Genomic DNA, 22,409 nt, shown 5'->3' on the forward strand with positions numbered 1-22,409 from the left:
CAGGTGGTGATCAGGGGTGAGTGGCTGCAGCTGCTGGGACTGGTGAGGGGCGTGGCCATGGGAGGTGAGAAGAGGAGGACACAGAACAAGCAGACAGGGGACTGAGGGGACACAGGAGGAGAGGGGATTGGGGGCAAAACGGAGGAAAACCGGACTCCTGAAAGTACCCCCCCCCCCTCAAAGGGAGCCTCTCGGCGACCAAAACTGGACCGGACTGGACCGGACCGGACCGGACCGGACTGGGTGGGAGGAGGGGGGACTGGAGGAGGACCGGGGGACTGGAGGAGGACTGGAGGAGGGACGGAGGACCACAACAACACAAGACACGAGAAGGGAAACCTAGGTGGACGGAGGACGGGCACGGGGCAGGATGGCCTGGGATGACCGCTCCAGAGGACGGCCACAGGGCGGGACGGACTGGGATGACCACTCTGGAGGACGTTCACAGGGCGGGACGGACTGAGATGACCGCTCCGGAGGATGCCCCCGGGGCAGGATGGGCTTGGGGAACCTCGCCGGGGATGATGACGAGGCAGGGCTTCGACCCACCCGATGGCAGCAGGAGCCGGAGGCGGGAAGTCGGCCACGCCGGAGGACGGAGTAGGAGGTGGGGCGCCGACCGCGCCGGACCACAGAGCAGGAGGCGGGGCATCGACTGCGCCGGAGGACGGATCCGGAGGCGGGGTATCGACCGCGCCGGAGGATGCAGGAGCTGGAGACAGGACGTCGACGACCCGTCCAGCGACAGGAAATGGAGGAGCAGCGCTACTGCCGCGTAGGCCATGCTGCAGGCCCTTGCGGGCCAACGCCCTGGCCTGGATGGCGTCTGGATCATTGGCCGCAGCTGGAGGCAGGGCCTGCATGATCCTGTGGACCAACTCCTCGTCCCGAATGGCGTCTGGATCGCTCGCCAGTGCTGCAGGAGTAGAGAGTCCGTAGTGGCGACTGACGGGGCTGTAGGCTCGCTCGTAGTGACTGACTGTGTGCTTATGCTCGTGGCGACTGACTGGACTGTGGGCTCGCTCATGGTGTCTGATGGCTGCACGTCCAGAGACCAGGGGTGTAGCAGGACCGGATGGCCGGTGACCCCGGTGTCGCCTCCTTCTGGGGGGGTACCAGAAGGCCAGGCGGGTTCCCTCAAACCCAGTCCTGGGTTCAGCGGAAACGGGATCATTCCGGCGGGCCTGACTGGCAAAATATTGAAATAAAGTCATGTACCTCGGCCCCGAGTCTGTGACCACTGGGTCCTTCCTTGGTCGGTTCATTCTGTTATGAGGTGGTGTTTACCAGGACCCAAATGCAGGATCACAGACTTAGGTATCGGTTCCAAAATACAGTCTTTATTCCAATAAACAAAAACAAACAAACAAAGAAACAAACAAAAGGCGGTACCCACAACATCAATCTGCTTCCCAGTCGGGAGGGCAACTCAACCGACAGATCTGGGGAGACATGGCTGGCAGGGCAGCCGGCAGACCAGTGGACAGGACCGCTGGAAAAAACGGAGTCAATAATCCTCTGAGTCGGGAGGGCAACTCCACCGACTGGTGACTCCAACAGGGAGCTCCACAGGAGGAACAGAAGCCGGAGGAACGGGAACGGGAACAGGACGAACGGAGAACAGACGGAGGACGGACGGGTGACTAACAAATGAACCGACAACCAGAGGAGTGCAGGGGCAGGGTACATATAGTCCGGGGAGGTGATCAGGGAGATGCAGCACACCTGCAGGTGGTGATCAGGGGTGAGTGGCTGCAGCTGCTGGGACTGGTGAGGGGCGTGGCCATGGGAGGTGAGAAGAGGAGGACACAGAACAAGCAGACGGGACTGAGGGAACACAGGAGGAGAGGTGATCGAGGGCAAAACAGAGGAAAACCGGACTCCTGACAATTGTTGGGTTGTGTAGTTGTTAGATCATTGGATTGTTGTATTGTTCTATGATTGGGTTGATGGACTGTTGGGTTTTTGGGTTGTTGGGTTGTTGGATCGTTGGATCGTTGGGTTGTTGGGTTTTTGTATTGTTGTATTGTTGTATTGTTGGGTTATTGTGTTGTTGTATTGTTGGGTTGTTGGATTGTTGGATCGTTGGATCGTTGGATTGTTGGGTTGTTGGATCGTTGGATTGTTGGGTTCTACGGTTCCTCTCTGTGAGGTTCTGTTGTCAGGACTTTACTATGTTAATTATCCTGAGATTGTGTAATATATTTCTCTAAAAGTCTTTATAGAAATAAATCCAAGTAGTATCACACGTTCCTCATTCAGAGTCGCTCACTGTCGTGTTCTTAAAAAAGTGTTTACATGGTTGTCTGAGCACTGCAGCTTCTGCCGCTTCCACATCCCAGAATAAACACACTTCAAACACAGTTCAATCATGGAGAAGGAGATACTCAACCAACAGTGTACCAGACCATGTGTGACTCTGGCTGATGATTGGTCAGCTGGACTGTGAACAACATGAGAGCACATTCAGTCAATCATGAGGACTCCAGTTGTCCTGATCCGTCGCTACGTCTGCAGTGTTCTTGCTGGATGTTGTATAAGTCACAGTGTGCTGACTCTTCTCTCTGTTTCAGATACCATGGCTGCTGGACTGAGGCCGCTGGTTGTGGTTCTGTTGCTGCTGTGCTGTTGGCAGCTGACCACAGCCAAAGAAGGCAAATCCACAAAAAAGGGGAAGAAAGGAAAACAAGTGGTCTGTCCATCGTGAGTAAACGCATCATTTCTAAATATGTTTTTACCAACAACGCTGTCCTCGCCATGTGTCACCATTGTTACACCTCCAGGCCACGGTAGGCACATACACTGCTCCAAAAAATAAAGGGAACACTTAAACAACTCAATGTAACTCCAATCAATCCCACTTCTGTGAAATCAACCTGTCCAGTTTGGATCAACACTGATTGTGGATCAGTTTCACCTGCTGTTGTACAAATGGAACAGACAACAGGTGGAAATGAGGCAATTATCAAGACAACCCTATAAAGGAACGGTTCTGCAGGTGGTGACCACAGACCGTTTCTCTGTCCTCGTCCTTTCTGGATGATTGTTGGTCCCTTTTGCATTTTGCCAGTGTCCTCACCACTAGAGGGAGCATGAGGTGTCTCCAACCCACAGAAGTTGCTCAGGTAGTGCAGCTCATCCAGGATGGCACATCAATGCACGCTGTGGCAAGAAGGTTTGCTGTGTCTGTCAGCACAGTGTCAAGAGGACGGAGGACATACCGGGAGACGGGCCGGTCCACCAGGAGACGTGGAGGGGGCCGTAGGAGGACAACAACCCGGTAGCGGGACCGCTATCTGCTCCTTTGTGCAAGGAGGAGCAGGAGGAGCGCTGCCAGAGCCCTACAAAATGACCTCCAGCAGGCCACTAATGTGCATGTTTCTGCTCAAACTGTCAGAAACAGACTCCATGAGGGCGGTACGAGGACCCGACGTCCACAAGTGGGGTCTGTGCTCACAGCCCAATACCGTGCGGGGCGATCGGACTTTACCGGAGAACACCGAGATCGGCAGCTTCTCCGTCGGCGTCCTGCGGTCTTCACGGATGAGAGCAGGTTCACACTGAGCACATGTGACAGACGTGACGGAGTCTGGAGACGCCGTGGAGAACGTTCTGCTGCCTGCAACATCCTCCAGCGGGACCGGTTCGGCGGCGGGTCAGCGACGGTCTGGGGAGGCGTTTCTTCGGAGGGCCGCCCAGCCCTCTGTGTGCTAGCCAGAGGTACCCTGACTGCCATTAGGTCCCGGGATGAGATCCTCAGACCCATTGAAGACCATCTGCTGGTGCAGTGGGCCCTGGGTTCTTCTGATGCAGGACAATGCTCGGCCTCATGTGGCTGGAGTGTGTCAGCAGTTCCTGCACGATGAAGGCATCGATGCTCCGGACCGGCCCGCCCGTCCCCCAGACCTGAATCCAATCCAGCACATCCGGGACATCGTGTCTCGTTCCGTCCGCCGACGCCACGTCCACCGCAGACTGTCCGGGAGTGGACCGATGCTTTGATCCGGGTCTGGGAGGATATCCCTCAGGAGAACATCCGTGGTCTCATCAGGAGCATGCCCAGGTGTTGTAGGGAGTGATACAGGCACGTGGAGGACACACACACTACTGAGACTCATTTGGACTTGTCTTCAGGAATCTCCACAGAAGTTGGATCAGCCTGTGATCTGATTTTTCTTTTATTTGGAGTATGATTCTGAATCCAGACCTCCATGGATAATGATTTTGATTTCCATTGATCATTCTTGTGTTATTTTGTTCTCAACACATTCCACTATGTAATGAATCAAGATTTGAACTGGAATATTTCATTCATTGAGATCTAGGATGTGTTGTTTAAGTGTTCCCTTTATTTTTTTGAGCAGTGTATTATTTAGGACACGTCGAAGTACATCTCACCTGCTGTCTCTTATTGTTCATATATGACATTCTACCTGCTCCTGAGAGGCGGGAATGATCCCATCTTTCCTCACTGTTCATCCCTTTTCTTTGTTTGCAGTGTGCAGTGATACCACATTTAGCATGTGGGACGTTTCTTGTATTACCAGTTGTTGGTAGATGTGAAACTCTTCCATCTGTCTTCGTTGTTTTAATTATTTTTCATTATCATCCTCTGTAACAGCCAGTTGTCTCCAGAAGAGTTGGCCCAGGTTCCTGCCAACTCTACTTCCAACATTTTGAACCGTCTCATGGTCAGCTATGACGCACGAATAAGGCCCAACTTTCAAGGTAAATCTCTGATCACCCAAGTACCTCTACCCTAACTGTTCATCCAGAAACTCAATTTCTTGGCCTCAGACTGTTGTTGTCAAACAGACTGTTGTTGTTAGACTATTGTTGTTGTCAGACTGTGATCAGACAGACTGTTGTTGTTAGACTGTTGTCAGACAGACTGTTGTTGTCATACAGACTGTTGTTGTCAGACTGTTTTTGTCAACCGAGACTGTTGTTGTCATACAAACTGTTGTTGTCAGACTGTTGTTGTTGTCAGACTGTTGGTGTTAGACTTATTGTCAGACAGACTTTTGTTGTCAGACTTTTGTTGTCACACTGTTAGTGTTAGACTGTTGTTGTCAGACTGTTGTCAGACAGACTTGTTGTTAGACTGTTGTTGTCAGACAGACTGTTTTTGTCAGACTGTTGTTGTCAGACAGACCGTTGTTGTCAGACTGTTATTGTCCTACAAACTGTTGTTTTCATGCAGACTGTTGTTGTCAGACTATTGTTGTAATACAGACCACCATCTTTTCCAGACTGTCCAGTTTGCAGCCAATGATGGAGCCGGCCTTCTTAACCAGTTTGTTAAGTCTGTTGGTGTCTCCGGCTCCAATGCTGCCCCCATCCCCCTTTACCCCCCACGCACCTCTCCCCCCCCAGCAGACTACTAGAAGTACAGTTCACTGGCCACAACAGATGGTAGAACATCTCCAACATCTTGCTGCACACATTGAAGGATCGAAGATTCCTCAAGAAAAAGAGTCGCCCACTCCACAAAGTCCTCCACTACTGCCCTGTACTCGTCCTCCCGTCCATCCCTTATACATCCTACCACTGCAGAGTCATCAGAGAACTTCTGCAGATGTCTTGACTCTGAGTTGTTCTGGAAGTCAGTGGTGTAGAAGGTGAACAGGAAGGAGACAGAACAGTTCCCTGTGGAGCTCCAGTACCACTGACCAGTCACCGGTTCTATCCAGGTTAGACTGAGCTCGTTGCAGCAGGTAGATGATGGCGTCGTCCACTCCCACATGAGGCTGGTACGCAAATTGCAGAGGGTCCAGTCAAGATTTCACCAGCGGCCTGAGGTGGGCCAAGACCAGCCTCTCCAGCACCTTCATCACATGAGATGTGAGGGCAACCGGTCGGTAGTCGTTGAGGCCGGATGGAGTCGTCTTCTTAGGGACAGGAACCAGACAGGACGTCTTCCACAGCACCGGGACCTCCTCCTGCTTCAGGCTCAGGTTGAAGAGGTGTTGTAGGACCTCAGCCAGCTGGACGGCGCAGGTCTTCAGGACCCCGGGGCTGATGCCGTCAGGTCCTGCAGCCTTGCGCTGGTGGAGTCTCTCCAGCTGTCTCCTAACCTGGCCAGTCGTCACAGAGAGGGGGGGGGGGGTCATGGCGTCGATGGTGGAAGAGCCCTTTGGAGTTGAGGACTCTGTGTCCATGCAGCTCATCAGGGGGGACTGAGGGGAGGGGGGGCAGCAGAGGTGTTTGGGAGGTGTGAGGTGTGGAGGAGACAGATGAGGGTGGTGAACTAAACCTGTTGAAGAAACAGTTTAGCTCATTGGACCTCTCCAGGTTCCCCCTGATTGTTCCTCTCCAGGTTCCCCCTGGTTGTTCCTCTCCAGGTTCCCTCTGGTTGTCTCTCTCTCCCCTTGAACCCAGTAATCTCCTTCATACCGGTCCACACCTCCCTCACGTTGTTCTGCTGGAGTTTGGCCTCCAGCTTCCTCCTGTAGGAGTCCTTGCACTCCCTGAGCTTCTCCTTCAGGTCGTGCTGAACTCTCCTGTGCTCCTCCCTGTCCCCAGACCTGAAGGCTGCTTTCTTCTTATTAAAAAGCACCTTCAGGTCACTGGTGATCCACGGCTTGTTGTTGGGGAAGCAGTGTCCAGTCCGGGATGGTACGGTGGAGTGTTCACAGAATTTGATGTATTCTGTGATACAGTCCGTCCTGCTGTTGATGTCCTCCCCATGTGGTCCACACAGCACGTCCCAGTCCGTGGACTCAAAGCAGTCCTGCAGGGCGTCTTTAGCCTCCTGTGTCAGTAGGGACAGTAGGTCCAGAGTTTTATTGTTCCGGGTGGGGCAGTTCACATACTGGTGCAAAGTTGGCAGTACTTTATCCAGACTGGTTAAAGTCTCCAGTCACTAACAAAAATGCACCGGGATGCTGAGTCTGAAGTTTGGACACAGTGGAGTGGATGGTGTCCACTGTTGCCTCTACGTCAGCTGGTGGAGGAACGTACACAGCGATGACAATGGTGGACGAGAACTCCCTCGGCAAATAATAAGGGCGCATCCCCACGGCTAGAAGTTCAATGTCCGGGCTACAGAAACGTTCCTTCACAAACACGTGGTCGGGATTGCACCACCTCTCGTTCACATAGACTGCAATCCCTCCACCTTTCTTCTTACCGCTCCGAACAACGTCTCCGTCCCCCCGAACAGTCCTGAAGCCGGGTACGGCCGCGCTGTGGTCTGGGAAATGTGAGTGCAGCCATGTCTCGGTGAAACACATGATGCTGCACTCCCGGTATTCCCGCTGGGTCTTTACCAGCGCTGAGCTCGTCCGTCTTGTTGGCCAACGACCTCACGTTCCCCATTAAGATCTCCGGTACTGATGGTTTATATTTCCTCCTTTTCGCCTTCAGCTTCGCTCCAGCTCTGTAACCCCGCCGTCTTCTCCGAAGTTCGTCCGGGATTTCAGGCCTCGCTCCGGGCAGCAGCAGTAGAGGTCTACTCAGCGCGATCAGCTGATCACGAGAGTAAACAATGGCCCCGGTCCACTGTGCGTAGCTCTCCGTTACAAAGAGGGAAAAAAGTAGAAGAGCCACCAGAAAAGTGGAAAAGTTACAGTCCATTGTCTGACCGTCACTTAACACGTGAAAGAAAAAAATCAACTCTGAAGAGGAGAAAGAAAGAAAAATACTTAAAACACACTCGAGGGGGGAACTGCTGTAACAGGCTGCCACTAGCATGGCGCCATCTTCCATCGAGGAGTTGTTGTTGTCGTCAGACAAACTGTTGTTGTTGTCAGACTGTTTGTAGCAAGGTTGGTGCTACCAGGGTCTCTCCTGGACACAGATGACACGCTAAGTCGTACGTTCGGGTGTAAATGCCTTTATTTGCCCGGTCCATACACCAATGTCTCTGTGCAACCGCTCCTTCTCTTCCTCCTTCTCCCTGCTCCCTTTATAGGGGAGAGCTCATCAGTTCACCTCCAGCTCAGCTGTGCTCATTACACCTCAAACAGCCCCCAGCCCTCTGTTCGACGCATCAGTCTGCAGAGTAAAGGGGAGAGAGAAGTTAGGTGTGTGGAGGAGTGGTTCCCCACAGAGAGCTTGTTTCACCTTCTCAACCGCCCGCTGGCACTGCTCCGTCCACTGGACCGGATCTGAGGCACCTTTCCGGGTCAGGTCGGTCAAGGGACTGGTCAGATCTGCAAAGTTCGGGATGAATTGTCTATAATAACCCACCAGCCCCAAAAACCGCCTCACCTCTTTTTTGACCCCCAGAACAATGGGGCGACACCAGGCACTGTTGGACTCTTCTATTACTCCCATCTCCAGCATAGCCACCAATTCTCTCTGAACCACTTTCCTCTTGTGTTCAGGTAGCCTGTAGGGTCGCGACCGCACCGTCACACCCGGAGACGTCTCAATGTTGTGCACTATGAGGTCCGTGCGTCCTGGCAGGAGGGAGAACACGTCAGCAAACTGCTTCTGCAACTGGGCAACGTCTGTTCTCTGGGTCCCGGAGAGATGGGCGTCGAAAGGGAGCGAGGCAGGATTGGTGGACTTTGGAACCTCTGGCCCCATCTCCTCTCTCTCAGATACTGTGGACACCAGAGAAACAGACTCCGCCTCTCTCCATGCTTTTAAGAGGTTGAGGTGGTAGAGCTGTGTAGCTCCGCCCCTGTCAGATCGCACCACCTCATAGTCGACGTCCCCTACTCGCTGTGTGACCACAAAGGGTCCTTGCCATTTGGTGAGGAGTTTCGAGCTGGAAGAAGGAAGCAATACAAGTACCTTTTCTCCCGGTGTGAATTGCCTCAGCTTGGCCCCTCTGTTGTACAGCCGCTGTTGACGTTCCTGGGCCTGGAGCAAATTCTCCCGTGACATCTGACCCGGTGTGTGGAGTTTTGCTCGCAGGTCCAGGACGTATTGAATTTCACTTTTGCTGGAGCTCGGACCTTCCTCCCAGTTTTCCTTAAGCAGGTCGAGCACCCCTCGTGGTTTCCTGGCAAACAGCAGTTCAAAGGGAGAAAATCCCGTCGAGGCCTGGGGGACCTCCCGCACTGCAAACAACAGAGGATCAAGCCATTTATCCCAATTACGTTCATCGTCGTGTATAAATTTACGAATCATGGACTTTAAAGTCTTATTCAGACGCTCCACAAGCCCGTCAGTCTGTGGGTGATAAACACTGGTCCGAATAGACTTAATGCCCAGTAATCCATAAAGTTCTCTCAGTGTTTGTGACATGAACGAGGTGCCCTGGTCAGTCAGAATCTCTTTCGGGATTTTGACTCGGGAAATGACCTGAAACAGAGCCTGCGCAACACTCTTTGCGGAAATGCTGCACAACGGCACTGCCTCGGAATATCGTGTTGCGTAATCCACCAGGACTAACACAAAGCGATATCCGCATGCACTCCGGTGAAATGGCCCGATGAGGTCCATGCCAATACGTTCAAATAGGACCTCCATCAAGGGTAGAGGATGTAAAGGCGCCCTCGGAATGGCCGGCTGGTTTACCAGCTGACACTCCGGGCAAGATGCACACCAACGGCGCACATCCCCCCGGATGCCCGGCCAGTAAAACCGGGCCATTATCCGGTCCAGAGTTTTATCATATCCCATGTGGCCCGCCATCGGATTATAGTGAGCCGCCTGGAAAATCATTTCCCGACGGCTTTTCGGCACCAACAACTGGGTGTTTTCTTGACCTGTTTGAGTGTCACGACTTACTCTATACAGCCTGTCCCTAATCAATAAAAAGTGCGGATATGTTGGCGCTGCGTCAGGGCGCACCAGCTGACCATCAATTCTTATCACTTGGTCAAAGGTGAAGCGTAGCGTATCGTCCCGAGACTGCTCAAGTGGAAAATCCTCCATGGAGTGTAATTCGGTAATCAGTGGAGTCTCCACAGGAGGCTGAGCACAGCACATATCCCGCATATCCCTGCCGGTCGTGAACGCTGCAGGACTGCTTTGGGTCCACGGACTGGGATGTGCTGTGTGGACCACATGGGGAGGACATCAACAGCAGGACGGACTGTATCACAGAATACTTAAATTCTGTGAACACACCACCGTACCATCCCGGACTGGACACCGCTTCCCCAACAATAAGCCATGGATCACCAGTGACCTGAAGGTGCTTCTTAATAAAAAGAAAGCAGCCTTCAGGTCTGGGGACAGGGACGAGCTCAGGAGAGTGCAGCGCCACCTGAAGGAGAAGATGAGAGAGTGCAAGGACTCCTACAGGAGGAAGCTGGAGGCCAAACTCCAGCAGAACAACGTGAGGGAGGTGATGACCGGTATGAAGGAGATTACTGGGTTCAAGGGGATAGAGAGACAAGCAGGGGGAACCTGGAGAGGAACAATCAGGAGGCTCCCTGGAGAGGAACAACCAGGGGGAACCTGGAGAGGTCCAATGAGCTAAACTGTTTCGTCAACAGGTTTAGTTCACCACCCTCATCTGTCTCCTCCACACTTTACACCTCCCAAACACCTCTGCTGCCTCCCCCCCTCCCCCGTCTGCCCCCCCTGGTGAACTGCATAGAGCCCTCAATCTCAAAGGGCTCTTTCTCCATCGACACCTTGACCCCCCCCTCCCCCCACACACACACTCCCCCCTCTGTGACGACTGGCCAGGTTAGGAGACAGCTGGAGAGAATCCACCAGCGCAAGGCTGCAGGACCTGACGGCATCAGCCCCGGGGTCCTGAAGACCTGAAGGCATCGGCCCCGTGGTCCTGAAGACCTGACGGCATCAGCCCCGGGGTCCTGAAGACCTGCGCCGTCCAGCTGGCTGAGGTCCTACAACACCTCTTCAACCTGAGCCTGAAGCAGGAGGAGGTCCCGGTGCTGTGGAAGACGTCCTGCCTGGTTCCTGTCCCCAAGAAGACGACTCCATCTGGCCTCAATGACTACCGACCGGTTGCCCTCACATCTCATGTGATGAAGGTGCTGGAGAGGCTGGTCTTGGCCCACCTCAGGCTGCTGGTGAAATCTTCTCTGGACCCTCTACAATTTGCGTACCAGCCTCATGTGGGAGTGGACGACGCCATCATCTACCTGCTGCAACGAGCTCAGTCTCACCTGGATGGAACCGGTGAATCTGTGAGAATCACTTTCTTTGATTTCTCCAGTGCATTTAACACCATCCAACCACTGCTGCTGAGGGAGAAGCTGCAGGTAGTGGAGAGGTGAGGGTGGGGGGGGTGGGGGGGTGGACACGTCCACCGTCTCCTGGATCACTGACTACCTGACAGGCAGACCACAGTTTGTCTGTCTGGGCAGTGTGCTGTCTGATACGGTGGTCAGTGGTACTGGAGCTCCTCAGGGAACTGTTCTGTCTCCTTCCTGTTCACCTTCTACACCACTGACTTCCAGAACAACTCAGAGTCAAGACATCTGCAGAAGTTCTCTGATGACTCTGCAGTGGACGGTGTATAAGGGATGGACAGGAGGAGGAGTCAGTGGTCGATGTATAAGGGATGGACGGGAGGAGGAGTCAGTGGACGGTGTATAAGGGATGGACGGGAGGAGGAGTCAGTGGACGGTGTATAAGGGATGGACGGGAGGAGGAGTCAGTGGTCGGTGTATAAGGGATGGACGGGAGGAGGAGTCAGTGGTCGGTGTATAAGGGATGGACGGGAGGAGGAGTACAGGGCAGTAGTGGAGGACTTTGTGGAGTGGGCTGGTAGAAATCACCTCCTTCTGAACATGGCCAAGACCAGAGAGATGGTGGTCGACTTCAGGAGGAAGACGACGGCTCCACAACCGCTGAGAGTTCTGGGAGAGGAGGTGGACATGGTGGAGGAGTACAAGTACCTGGTGTCTCCATGACAACAGACTGAACTGGAAGACCAACATCAACGCTGTCTACAAGAAGGTGATGAGTCGACTCTTTTTCTTGAGGAAACTTCGATCCTTCTCCACCCCCTGCTGCAGGGACAGAGGAGGACGTTCTCTAAAAGACTCCTCCAGCTCCGCTGTCACAAGGACAGATACAGGAGATCATTCCAGATACAGGAGATCATTCCTGATACAGGAGATCATTCCAGATACAGGAGATCATTCCAGATACAGGAGATCATTCCTGATACAGGAGATCATTCTTGATACAGGAGATCATTCCAGATACAGGAGATCATTCCTGCCGACCGCAATAAGACTGTACAATAACTCACCTCTGGCAAAATCCATCACATAACAATAACACTGTTGACTGTGTTTCTTGGTTGTTTGTATATAATATATATAGATATATACTGTACTGTATATACTGTATATACTGTGCATTTTATATTTAATAATATTTTTACTGCTATTTTACTGCTATTTTATTGCTTTTCTATTTTTCTATTATTATCGTATTGCTTCTGTATGCTGCTGTAGCGAAAAAATTTCCCCTCGGGGATTAATAAAGTAACTACCTAACCTAACGCACCCCCGTATACTGCCCCATTAATCTATGAAACCCGGGCCGATCTGTCCCCAAGATTAGGGGGTGCGTAAGGCGTGAACGAACCGCAACCTTCACTTTATGTTTTTTCCCCCCATATCTAATTTCTACAGCCACCACCGGATAATCATGAACATCCCCATGCACGCACTTAATTCTCACCCACGGTGCCGCCACCAATGCCCCGGGCCGAACCAGGCTCTGGTGGATCAGCGACTGCATACAGCCTGAATCCACCATTGCCTGATGTGTACCCCCCTGGATCCTTAACGGAACGCGATACATCGCTCCTGGACCGGGGGAGGGTGTTGGAGGGCCAGCAACCCAAACCATCTGTCCCGCCTCCATTAACAGACATTCCCTCTGTGTCCGGGTTGCCCACACCTCCATCACTCCTGCCCTGGCGGTTGAGGACCCCCTGCAGGTTGGGAAGGGTGCCGGGGCCGGCCGGACCCGTGGAATCGGTGAACCTGGGGGTTGTTAGTGCCCGCAGAGCTGGCAGGGCCCGAGCCACCCCCGGTTGCTGGACCCTCCTCTGCGGTGCAGGAATCGGTCGGCTGCCAGCTGCAGCCATCCTCCTGCCCGCTGGAATGAACCACGAGGTGGTCCTCTGCAAGGGTGACGGCGGCCTCTAGCATCGCCGGACGGTGGCAACTGACCCATGCCGCTGTCCTGGCCGGCAGTCCCTCCGTGAACTGCTCCACCACAATCTTGTCCACCATCGCCGGCGCTCCTCCTGCGCTCTCCGGCTGCAGCCATCTGGTCGCCGAGTCCCTCAGTCACTGAGCGAAGGCGAATGGCCGGTCCCCAGGCCCCAGGCTAGTCTCCCGGAAGTTCCTCCTGTGGTCCTCCGGGGACAGGCCCATAATGACCCTTTTCACATCCGCGTACCGTCGTCTCGCCCCGGGAGGCAGCCCCAGAGCCGCTGTCTGCGCCTCCCCTGTCAGGAGAGGCAGAAGTCGCACCGCCCACTCCGCCGCCGGCCAGGCACACGCCTCCACCATCGACTCAAACATGTCCATAAAGGACTGGACTTCATCCGCCGGCGTCATCTTGTGCATGGCCACCCCGGTAAAGGACAACGGTCCTGGCGCTGGTGGGGCCGCTAGCTGTTCCCAGGTGCGGGTCTGTCATTCGGCTTGGGCCTGCACCGCGCCCAGGAGCTAGCGGTTCACCTCCTCCTGGTCGCGCTGCATCGCCGCGATCCCGCCCAGCATCTGTCCCAACGCGACGATCGGCTGCGTCGGCATTCCACTCTGCTGTTCATCTGTGTCCATCCCCCACATGGGGCGCCACTGTAGCAAGGTTGGTGCTACCGAGGTCTCTCCTGGACACAGATGACTCGCTCAGCCACACGTTCGGGTGTAAATGCCTTTATTTGCCCTGAACACACACCAATGTCTCTGTGCCAACGCTTTCCCTCAGCCTCCTTCTCCCTGCTCCTTTTATAGGGGAGAGCTCATCAGTCCATATTCGGCTCAGCTGTGCTCATTACACCTGGCCGGCACCGTTCCCTGAACCACTCCTCCCACTCTCCACCCCCTGCAGCTGAGCTAACCACACCCTGCCACCACACTGTTGTTGTCAGACAGACTGTTGTTGTTGTCAGACTGTTGTCAGAAAGACTGTTGTTGTCAGACAGACTGTTGTTGTTAGACTGTTGTTGTTAGTGTTGTCAGACAGACTGTTGTTATCAGTGTTGTTGTCAGACTGTTATTGTCCTACAAACTGTTGTTTTCATACCGACATGTTGATGTCAGACTGTTGTTGTTGTCAGATAGACTGTTGTTGTTAGACTGTTGTTGTCAGACAGACTATTGTTGTCATGCAGACTTTTGTTGTCAGACTGTTGTTGTCAGACAGACTATTGTTGTCACAGACTGTTGTTGTCAGACTGTTGTCAGACTGTTATTGTCCTACAAACTGTTGTTTTCATGCAGACTGTTGATGTCAGACTGTTGTTGTTGTTGTCAGGCAGACTGTTGTTATCAGACTGTTGTTATCAGACAGACTATTGTTGTCACAGACTGTTGTTGTCAGACTGTTGTCAGACTGTTATTGTCCTACAAACTGTTGTTTTCATGCAGACTGTTGATGTCAGACTGTTGTTGTTGTTGTCAGACAGACTGTTGTCGTCAGACAGACTGTTGTTGTTGTCAGAATGTTGCCAGACAGAAAGGTTTTGTCAGACTGTTGTTGTCAGACAGACCGTTGTTGTCAGACAGACTTTGTTTGTCGTCAGACTGTTGTCAGACAGACTGTTGTTGTTCGACTGTTGTTGTCAGGCAGACTGTTGTTGTTGTTGTTAGACTGTTGTCAGACAGACTGTTTTTGTCAGACAAGCTGTTGTTGTTGTCAGACTGTTGTCAGACTGTTGTTGTCAGACAAACTGTTGCGTTTAGACTGTTGTTGTCAGACAGACTTTTCTTGTTGTCAGACAGACTGTTGTTGTCAGACAGACTGTTGTTGTCAGACTGTTGTTGTTGTCAGGCAGACTTTTGTTGTTGTCAGACTGTTGTCAGAAAGACTGTTGTTGTCAGACTGTTGTTGTCAGACAGACTGTTGTTGTCAGACTGTTATTGTCAGACATACTTTTGTTGTTGTCAGACTGTTGTCAGACAAACTGTTGTGTTTAGACTGTCGTTGTCAGACAGACTTTTCTTGTTGTCAGACTTTTGTTGTCAGACAGACTGTTGTGGTCAGACTGTTGTTGTTGTCAGACTGTTGTCAGACAGGCTGTTGTTGTCAGACTGTTTTTTGTCATTCAGACATTTTTGTCATTCATGTATTTTTTATTGTTGTCAGACTGTTGTTGTTCCATATGTCCCAGCCTAAGTGTAAATAGAAACAAATCTGCAGTTTCAGCTATATGAGCTTTTCAGCTTCATAATTCATCTGCAGAAAGTTTCAGTATTTACAGTGCGGATGTCATGTCGTCCTGTCTGCAGTTGTTGCTATGGTTACAAACTTGTTTGTTTGTTAAGTTGCCTCTGCAGGTAGGTGCCTTGATCACCACCGCCCCTCAGTAGGTGGAGCCTAAAGCTTACTAAATTATACTGTGAAAATGGAGATGATAGTTATTCAGTAAGTTTATAAAACAGCTGCAGGATGAAGAGTCAACAAAAATCACCAAATACACAAATGTTGTCCTGTGATTAAACACACAATCCTCCTGCCTAAACATATGAACAGAGAACAGGGTTTGTGATGTTGGAGGCAGCGATGACCAGCAGAAATAAAGAGAGACGAGCAAACAGGACGAGAACAGAGAACAGAGAGAACATGAGGAATGTGTGAGCTTCATTTAATCTGTCGAGCTTCAAGGTACAAGCAGATGTCCTTCACTTCAGAGCGCTGTGTGTGTGTGTGTGTGTGTGTGTGTGTGTGTGTGTGTGTGTGTGTGCAGACGACTCCTGAGGGTTTAAATCTCTCCTGTGTTTGTGTTTCAGGGATTCCTGTCGAGTCAAAAGTGAACATCTTCATCAACAGCTTCGGGTCCATTCAGGAGACAACGATGGTGACACACACACACACACACACACACACACACACACACACACACACACACACAGACACACACACACACACACACACACACACACACAGACAGACAGACAGACAGACACACACACACACACACACACACACACTGAAACACACAGACAGACAAACACACACAGAGACTTGATGGTGTTGATTGATGATGTTGATTGATGATGTTGATTGATGATATTGATTGATGATGTTGATTGATGGTGTTGATTGATGATGTTGATTGATGATATTGATTGATGATGTTGATTGATGATGTTGATTGATGGTGTTGATTGATGGTGTTGATTGATGATGTTGATTGATGATATTGATTGATGATGTTGATTGATCATATTGATTGACTGAGACTCTGTCCCTCTCTGCAGGACTACAGAGTGAATATCTTCCTACGCCAGCGCTGGAACGACCCTCGTCTCCGACTGCCCGCCGACTTTAAGAGCGATTCTCTGACCATCGACCCCAAGATGTTCCAGTGTTTGTGGAAACCGGACCTTTTCTTTGCCAACGAGAAGAATGCAAACTTCCACGATGTGACGCAGGACAACATCCTGCTCTTCATCTTCAGGAACGGAGACGTGTTGATCAGCATGAGGTACGCAGTCACCCTTCCATCACGCCTGTCATCTGTCGTCATGGTTCTGAAGACCCTTCACCTCTGGTCCACACTAAGTACCTCAACAGCTTCTGGATGGATGAGTGGTTCTCCAGGTCCAAACCAGGTCCATGACCATGTGTGATAAATAGATCACTCAGCATCAATTTAATGAGGCTGTTTTCTCCTGCTCAACCGTGTGTGTGTGTGTGTGTGTGTGTGTGTGTGTGTGTATGTGTGTGTGTCTGTCTCTGTGTGTGTGTGTGTGTGTGTGTGTAGGCTGTCGGTGACACTGTCTTGTCCCTTGGATCTCCAACTCTTCCCAATGGACACACAGCTGTGTAAGATGCAGCTGGAGAGTTGTGAGTACACACACACACACACACACACACACACACACACACACACACACACACACACACATAATAATACTTCCTTTGTTCACAATATGAAATATGAAATCAACACATGAAACAGGAACAGAAGGAACAGTAACATTCCTCCAAACATCAAAGCTTCATTCTACACATTTACACAAACAGCTGGTTTGGTTTAATTTGTTCTTAGTTTCATTTCCCTTTTAGTTCTGTAAAATAAACATCTTTGACTCTTCTGTGGTGTCTCAGTCCGGCCCTGAGCTGGGTTGTAAAAACTGAGGGTTTGTCCAGGATGTGAACCCTGGACTTCTCAGACCACCAGCAGACTGCTCAGAGTGTCTTCACATACACTGCTCAAAAAAATAAAGGGAACACTTAAACAACCTCCTAGATCTCAATGAATGAAATATTCCAGTTCAAATCTTGATTCATTACATAGTGGAATGTGTTGAGAACAAAATAACATCAGAATGATCAATGGAAATCAGAATCATTATCCATGGAGGTCTGGATTCAGAATCATCACTATAAAGGAACGGTTCTGCAGGTGGTGACCACAGACCATTTCTCTGTCCTCATCCTTTCTGGATGATTGTTGGTCCCTTTTGCATTTTGCCAGTGTCCTCACCACTAGAGGGAGCATGAGGTGTCTCCAACCCACAGAAGTTGTTCAGGTAGTGCAGCTCATCCAGGATGGCACATCAATGTACACTGTGGCAAGAAGGTTTGCTGCGTCTGTCAGCACAGTGTCAAGAGAACGGAGGAGATACCGGGAGACGGGCCGGTCCACCAGGAGACGTGGAGGGGGCCGTAGGAGGACAACAACCCGGCAGCGGGACCGCTATCTGCTCCTTTGTGCAAGGAGGAGCAGGAGGAGCGCTGCCAGAGCCCTACAAAATGACCTCCAGCAGGCCACTAATGTGTATGTTTCTGCTCAAACTGTCAGAAACAGACTCCATGAGGGCGGTACGAGGACCCGACGTCCACAAGTGGGGTCTGTGCTCACAGCCCAACACCGTGCGGGGCGACCGGACTTTACCGGAGAACACCGAGATCGGCAGCTTCTCCGTCGGCGCCCTGTGGTCTTCACGGATGAGAGCAGGTTCACACTGAGCACATGTGACAGACGTGACGGAGTCTGGAGACGCCGTGGAGAACGTTCTGCTGCCTGCAACATCCTCCAGCGGGACCGGGTCGGCGGCGGGTCAGCGACGGTCTGGGGAGGCGTTTCTTCGGAGGGCAGCGCAGCCCTCCGTGGGCTAGCCAGAGGTACCCTGACTGCCATTAGGTCCCGGGATGAGATCCTCAGACCCGTTGAAGACCATCTGCTGGTGCAGCGGGTCCTGGGTTCTTCTGATGCAGGACAATGCTCGGCCTCATGTGGCTGGAGTGTGTCAGCAGTTCCTGCACGATGAAGGCATCGATGCTACGGACCGGCCCGCCCGTCCCCCAGACCTGAATCCAATCCAGCACATCCGGGACATCGCGTCTCGTTCCGTCCTCCGACGCCACGTCCACCGCAGACTGTCCGGGAGTGGACCGATGCTTTGATCCGGGTCTGGGAGGAGATCCCTCAGGAGAACATCCGTGGTCTCATCAGGAGCATGCCCAGGCGTTGTAGGGAGTGATACAGGCACGTGGAGGACACACACACTACTGAGACTCATTTGGACTTGTCTTCAGGAATCTCCACAGAAGTTGGATCAGCCTGTGATCTGATTTTTCCACTTTTATTTGGAGTATGATTTTGAATCCAGACCTCCATGGATAATGATTTTGATTCCCATTGATCATTCTGATGTTATTTTGTTCTCAACACATTCCACTATGTAATGAATCAAGATTTGAACTGGAATATTTCATTCATTGAGATCTAGGATGTGTTGTTTAAGGGTTCCCTTTATTTTTTGGAGCTGTGTATGTTGACTGCAGTGTTCAGGACATTCCTCTTCATTCATGAGAAACACTTTATTTTAAATCTATTTACTTTAAACCTTTGTGTTGGCAGTAGTTGGTGGAAGTTATGTCCTTACTGTCCAACACGTCCAGGAAGTGGTCATGAAGCCTTGATCAGCTGCGATCGACTGATTTCCTGTTTATTGTTGCACGTTAGCTTTGTTAAAAGAAATACAAACCTGAGAATGTTGTCGTCAAAGGCTGTTTGTACATATGAGGTTCTGGTCCGGTTCATGTCCATCTTCTCGTTCCTGGGCCGGAAATCTGGCGGAGCCCGACACTAACGTGTTACCAGTGGGTTGGAGGGTAACGGCTGCTTCCTGTGTTGCAGTCGGCTACACCACCAGCGACCTGGTGTTCATGTGGCAGTCGGACCCGGTTCAGATGGACGAGATCGCTCTGCCGCAGTTCGACATCAAACAAGAGGACATCAAATACGGAAACTGCACAAAGTTCTATCAAGGGACAGGTCGGTTAACACACACAGACACACACCATGTTGTCATCATCAGGGACATCAACACGCTACAAAGACACAGTCACCAATCACATATTCAGTGTCGTAAATATTCAATAACATCAACATGAATTAACACGGAACACCATCCAATGGCTGAGTCAGCAGTTCTTTATGTCAGCAGCACAGAACACACATGTCACACAACCTAGCTTTAAATGTCAACACAACACCTGGACACATTACTACAACGCAACAACAACACAATAACACAACACCTGGACACATTACACAATAACAACACAACATACAATAACACAACACCTGAAAATCACAACACAACACTAACAAAACATAACACCACAACAACAACTGAAGACCACAACAACACAACACCTGGACAAGTTACTACATCACAATAATAACAACAGACACAACAACACCTGGACACATTACTAAAACATAACAATGACAACAATAACAATAACAACAACAGACAACACAACAACACAATATCACAACACCTGAATACATTACGCCAACAACACAAAAATAACAGCAAAACTGTTACGAGGTGGAGTTTAACAGGACCCAAATGCAGGCACACAGACTCGGGTATCAGTTCAAAACACAGTCTTTATTGAACAAACAAAAGGTGACACCTGCAGTGTCTATTTCCTCCCGAGTCGGGAGGGCAACTCAACCGACTGATCCGGGGAGACGAAGCCGGCAGGACATCGGACAGAACAGCAGACAGGACCGCAGGTATAACAGAGTCTATATTCTCCGAGTCGGGAGGGCAACTCAACTGACTGGTGGCTCCGACTGGTAGCTCTGCAGCAGGAACAGAAGCAGGAGGAACGGGAACAGGACAGATGGGTGACTGGTGGTCCTTGCAGTGTTGAGCAGGAACTCGCAGTGTCCAGAAGTCTCTAGTTGTAATGCACCGACAACCAGAGGAGTGCAGGGGCAGGGTACATATAGTCCAGGGAGGTGATCAGGGAGATGCAGCACACCTGCAGGAGGTGATCAGGGGTGAGTGGCTGCAGCTGCTGGGACTGGTGAGGGGCGTGGCCACGGGAGGTGAGAAGAGGAGGACACAGAACAAGCAGACAGGGGACTGAGGGGACACAGGAGGAGAGGAGAGGAGGACACAGGACAAGCAGACAGGGGACTGAGGGGACACAGGAGGAGAGGAGAGGAGGACACAGGACAAGCAGACAGGGGACTGAGGGGACACAGGAGGAGAGGAGAGGAGGACACAGAACAAGCAGACAGGGGACTGAGGGGACACAGGAGGAGAGGAGAGGAGGACACAGAACAAGCAGACAGGGGGCTGAGAGGACACAGGAGGAGAGGAGAGGAGGACACAGAACAAGCAGACAGGGGACTGAGGGGACACAGGAGGAGAGGAGGACACAGAACAAGCAGACAGGGGACTGAGGGGACACAGGAGGAGAGGAGATCGGGGGCAAACGGAGGAAAAGACAGGAATCCTAACAAAAACACAACACCTGAAGACATTACAACAGGTTCAACAGATCCAGATTTTCTTTGCTAATCAACAACGATGAAAGTGTCCTTCAGAGATCATCAGTAGGACGACTGGTATCATCTTTGTGAACTCTAGGTCATAAAATCATAAAATCATAATTCAAGGCAGCAGGAAGGTTTACTGTCACATCTTATGAATATAAAATCATAATTCAAAGCTGTAGGAAGGTTTACTGTCACATCTTATTGATATAAGTGCAGTGATTTAGTTCATCAGTTAGTTGTTGGATGATATCAGTAATAAACAGTGAATGAATATATAACTCCTAAAAATAACAGGTATGTCTCTCTGTCTCACTGTCTCTCTTTCTCTGTCTCACTCTCTCTTTCTCACTGAGCTCCACAGGATCTTCTCTGAATGGTGATGTCATTATTCAGAGCGATCTGATTGGTCAGTAGTTGTAACTTTGTTACGTTTCGATCTGATATCTCCAACTTAACCTGCTCCGGTTAAGGTTTTTGAATTAAGCTTAAGTTTGCAGCATCAGTTACCATGGTGATCTGGCCAGCTTGGTGACACTGACAACCTTTAGTCTCAATATATCTCACAAACCCACTGATTTCTCTTCAAAGCATCTGTTTTTGACATGAGTTTAATCTTCCTGTAGATCACACGGTTCTCAGCATGCAGTAGGTTTCATTTCCGTCCACTACCGGAAAACGTGTAACTTTCACGCCTCGACAGCCCGTAGCGTGTTAATTCCACATTTTGTGGTGATACGGGGTTGTAATGCTTTCAAGCGTTGGATGTTACAGAGTCTTCACACCGTGCTGAACACGTTGAGGAGAACCACTACGAAGCGTCTCTGATAGAGGTGCTGTCTGGAGGGAGAACCGTGAGATCCTCCGGCTGAGGATGTTTGATGACTTCAGTTCCACAGGTCGGGTTCCCTTCATGTACCCTTCATTGACAATAATCCAGCCTGATGTGTCTGTGGTTGCAGGATACTACACCTGCGTGGAGGTGATCTTCACGCTGCGTCGGCAGGTCGGGTTCTACCTGATGGGAGTTTACGCCCCGACGCTGCTGATCGTCGTCTTGTCCTGGTTGTCGTTCTGGATCAACCCTGATGCCTCAGCAGCCAGGGTGCCGCTGGGTGAGTCCACAAACACACGGTACCGCTGTCCATCCATTCAGCACACGTTTACAGACCTTATATATTCATATACACTGCTAAAAAAAAAATAAAGGGAACCCTTAAACAACACATCCTAGATCTCAATGAATGAAATACTCCAGTTCAAATCTTGATTCATGACGTAGTGGAATGTGTTGAGAACAAAATAACATCAGAATGATCAATGGAAATCAGAATCATTATCCATGGAGGTCTGGATTCAGAATCATACTCCAAATAAAAGTGTAAAAATCAGATCACAGGCTGATCCAACTTCTGTGGAGATTCCTGAAGACAAGTCCAAATGAGTCTCAGTAGTGTGTGTCCTCCACGTGCCTGTATCACTCCCTACAACACCTGGGCATGCTCCTGATGAGACCACGGATGTT

General features: G+C 51.0%; 1 protein-coding gene across 3 annotated transcripts in view; it reads left to right on the forward strand.

Annotated features, from left to right (window-relative positions):
• Nucleotides 1-22,409, forward strand: part of LOC138213851 (glycine receptor subunit beta-like) — a 45,163-nt gene that overhangs the window by 6,033 nt on the left and 16,721 nt on the right. For all 3 annotated transcript variants that reach the window (XM_069175173.1, XM_069175166.1, XM_069175181.1), the window contains 7 exons: nt 2,574-2,703; nt 4,622-4,728; nt 15,861-15,928; nt 16,332-16,558; nt 16,838-16,920; nt 19,223-19,360; nt 21,847-21,999. In XM_069175173.1, coding sequence (XP_069031274.1) covers nt 2,579-2,703; nt 4,622-4,728; nt 15,861-15,928; nt 16,332-16,558; nt 16,838-16,920; nt 19,223-19,360; nt 21,847-21,999 — 901 coding nt within the window. In that variant the 5' untranslated portion in view covers nt 2,574-2,578. The remainder of the gene's footprint in view (nt 1-2,573; nt 2,704-4,621; nt 4,729-15,860; nt 15,929-16,331; nt 16,559-16,837; nt 16,921-19,222; nt 19,361-21,846; nt 22,000-22,409) is intronic.

Source organism: Embiotoca jacksoni, unplaced genomic scaffold (assembly GCF_022577435.1).
Source record: "Embiotoca jacksoni isolate LCO1_2020_lvr unplaced genomic scaffold, fEmbJac1.0.p SCAF_103, whole genome shotgun sequence".
Lineage (NCBI taxonomy): Eukaryota > Metazoa > Chordata > Actinopteri > Embiotocidae > Embiotoca > Embiotoca jacksoni.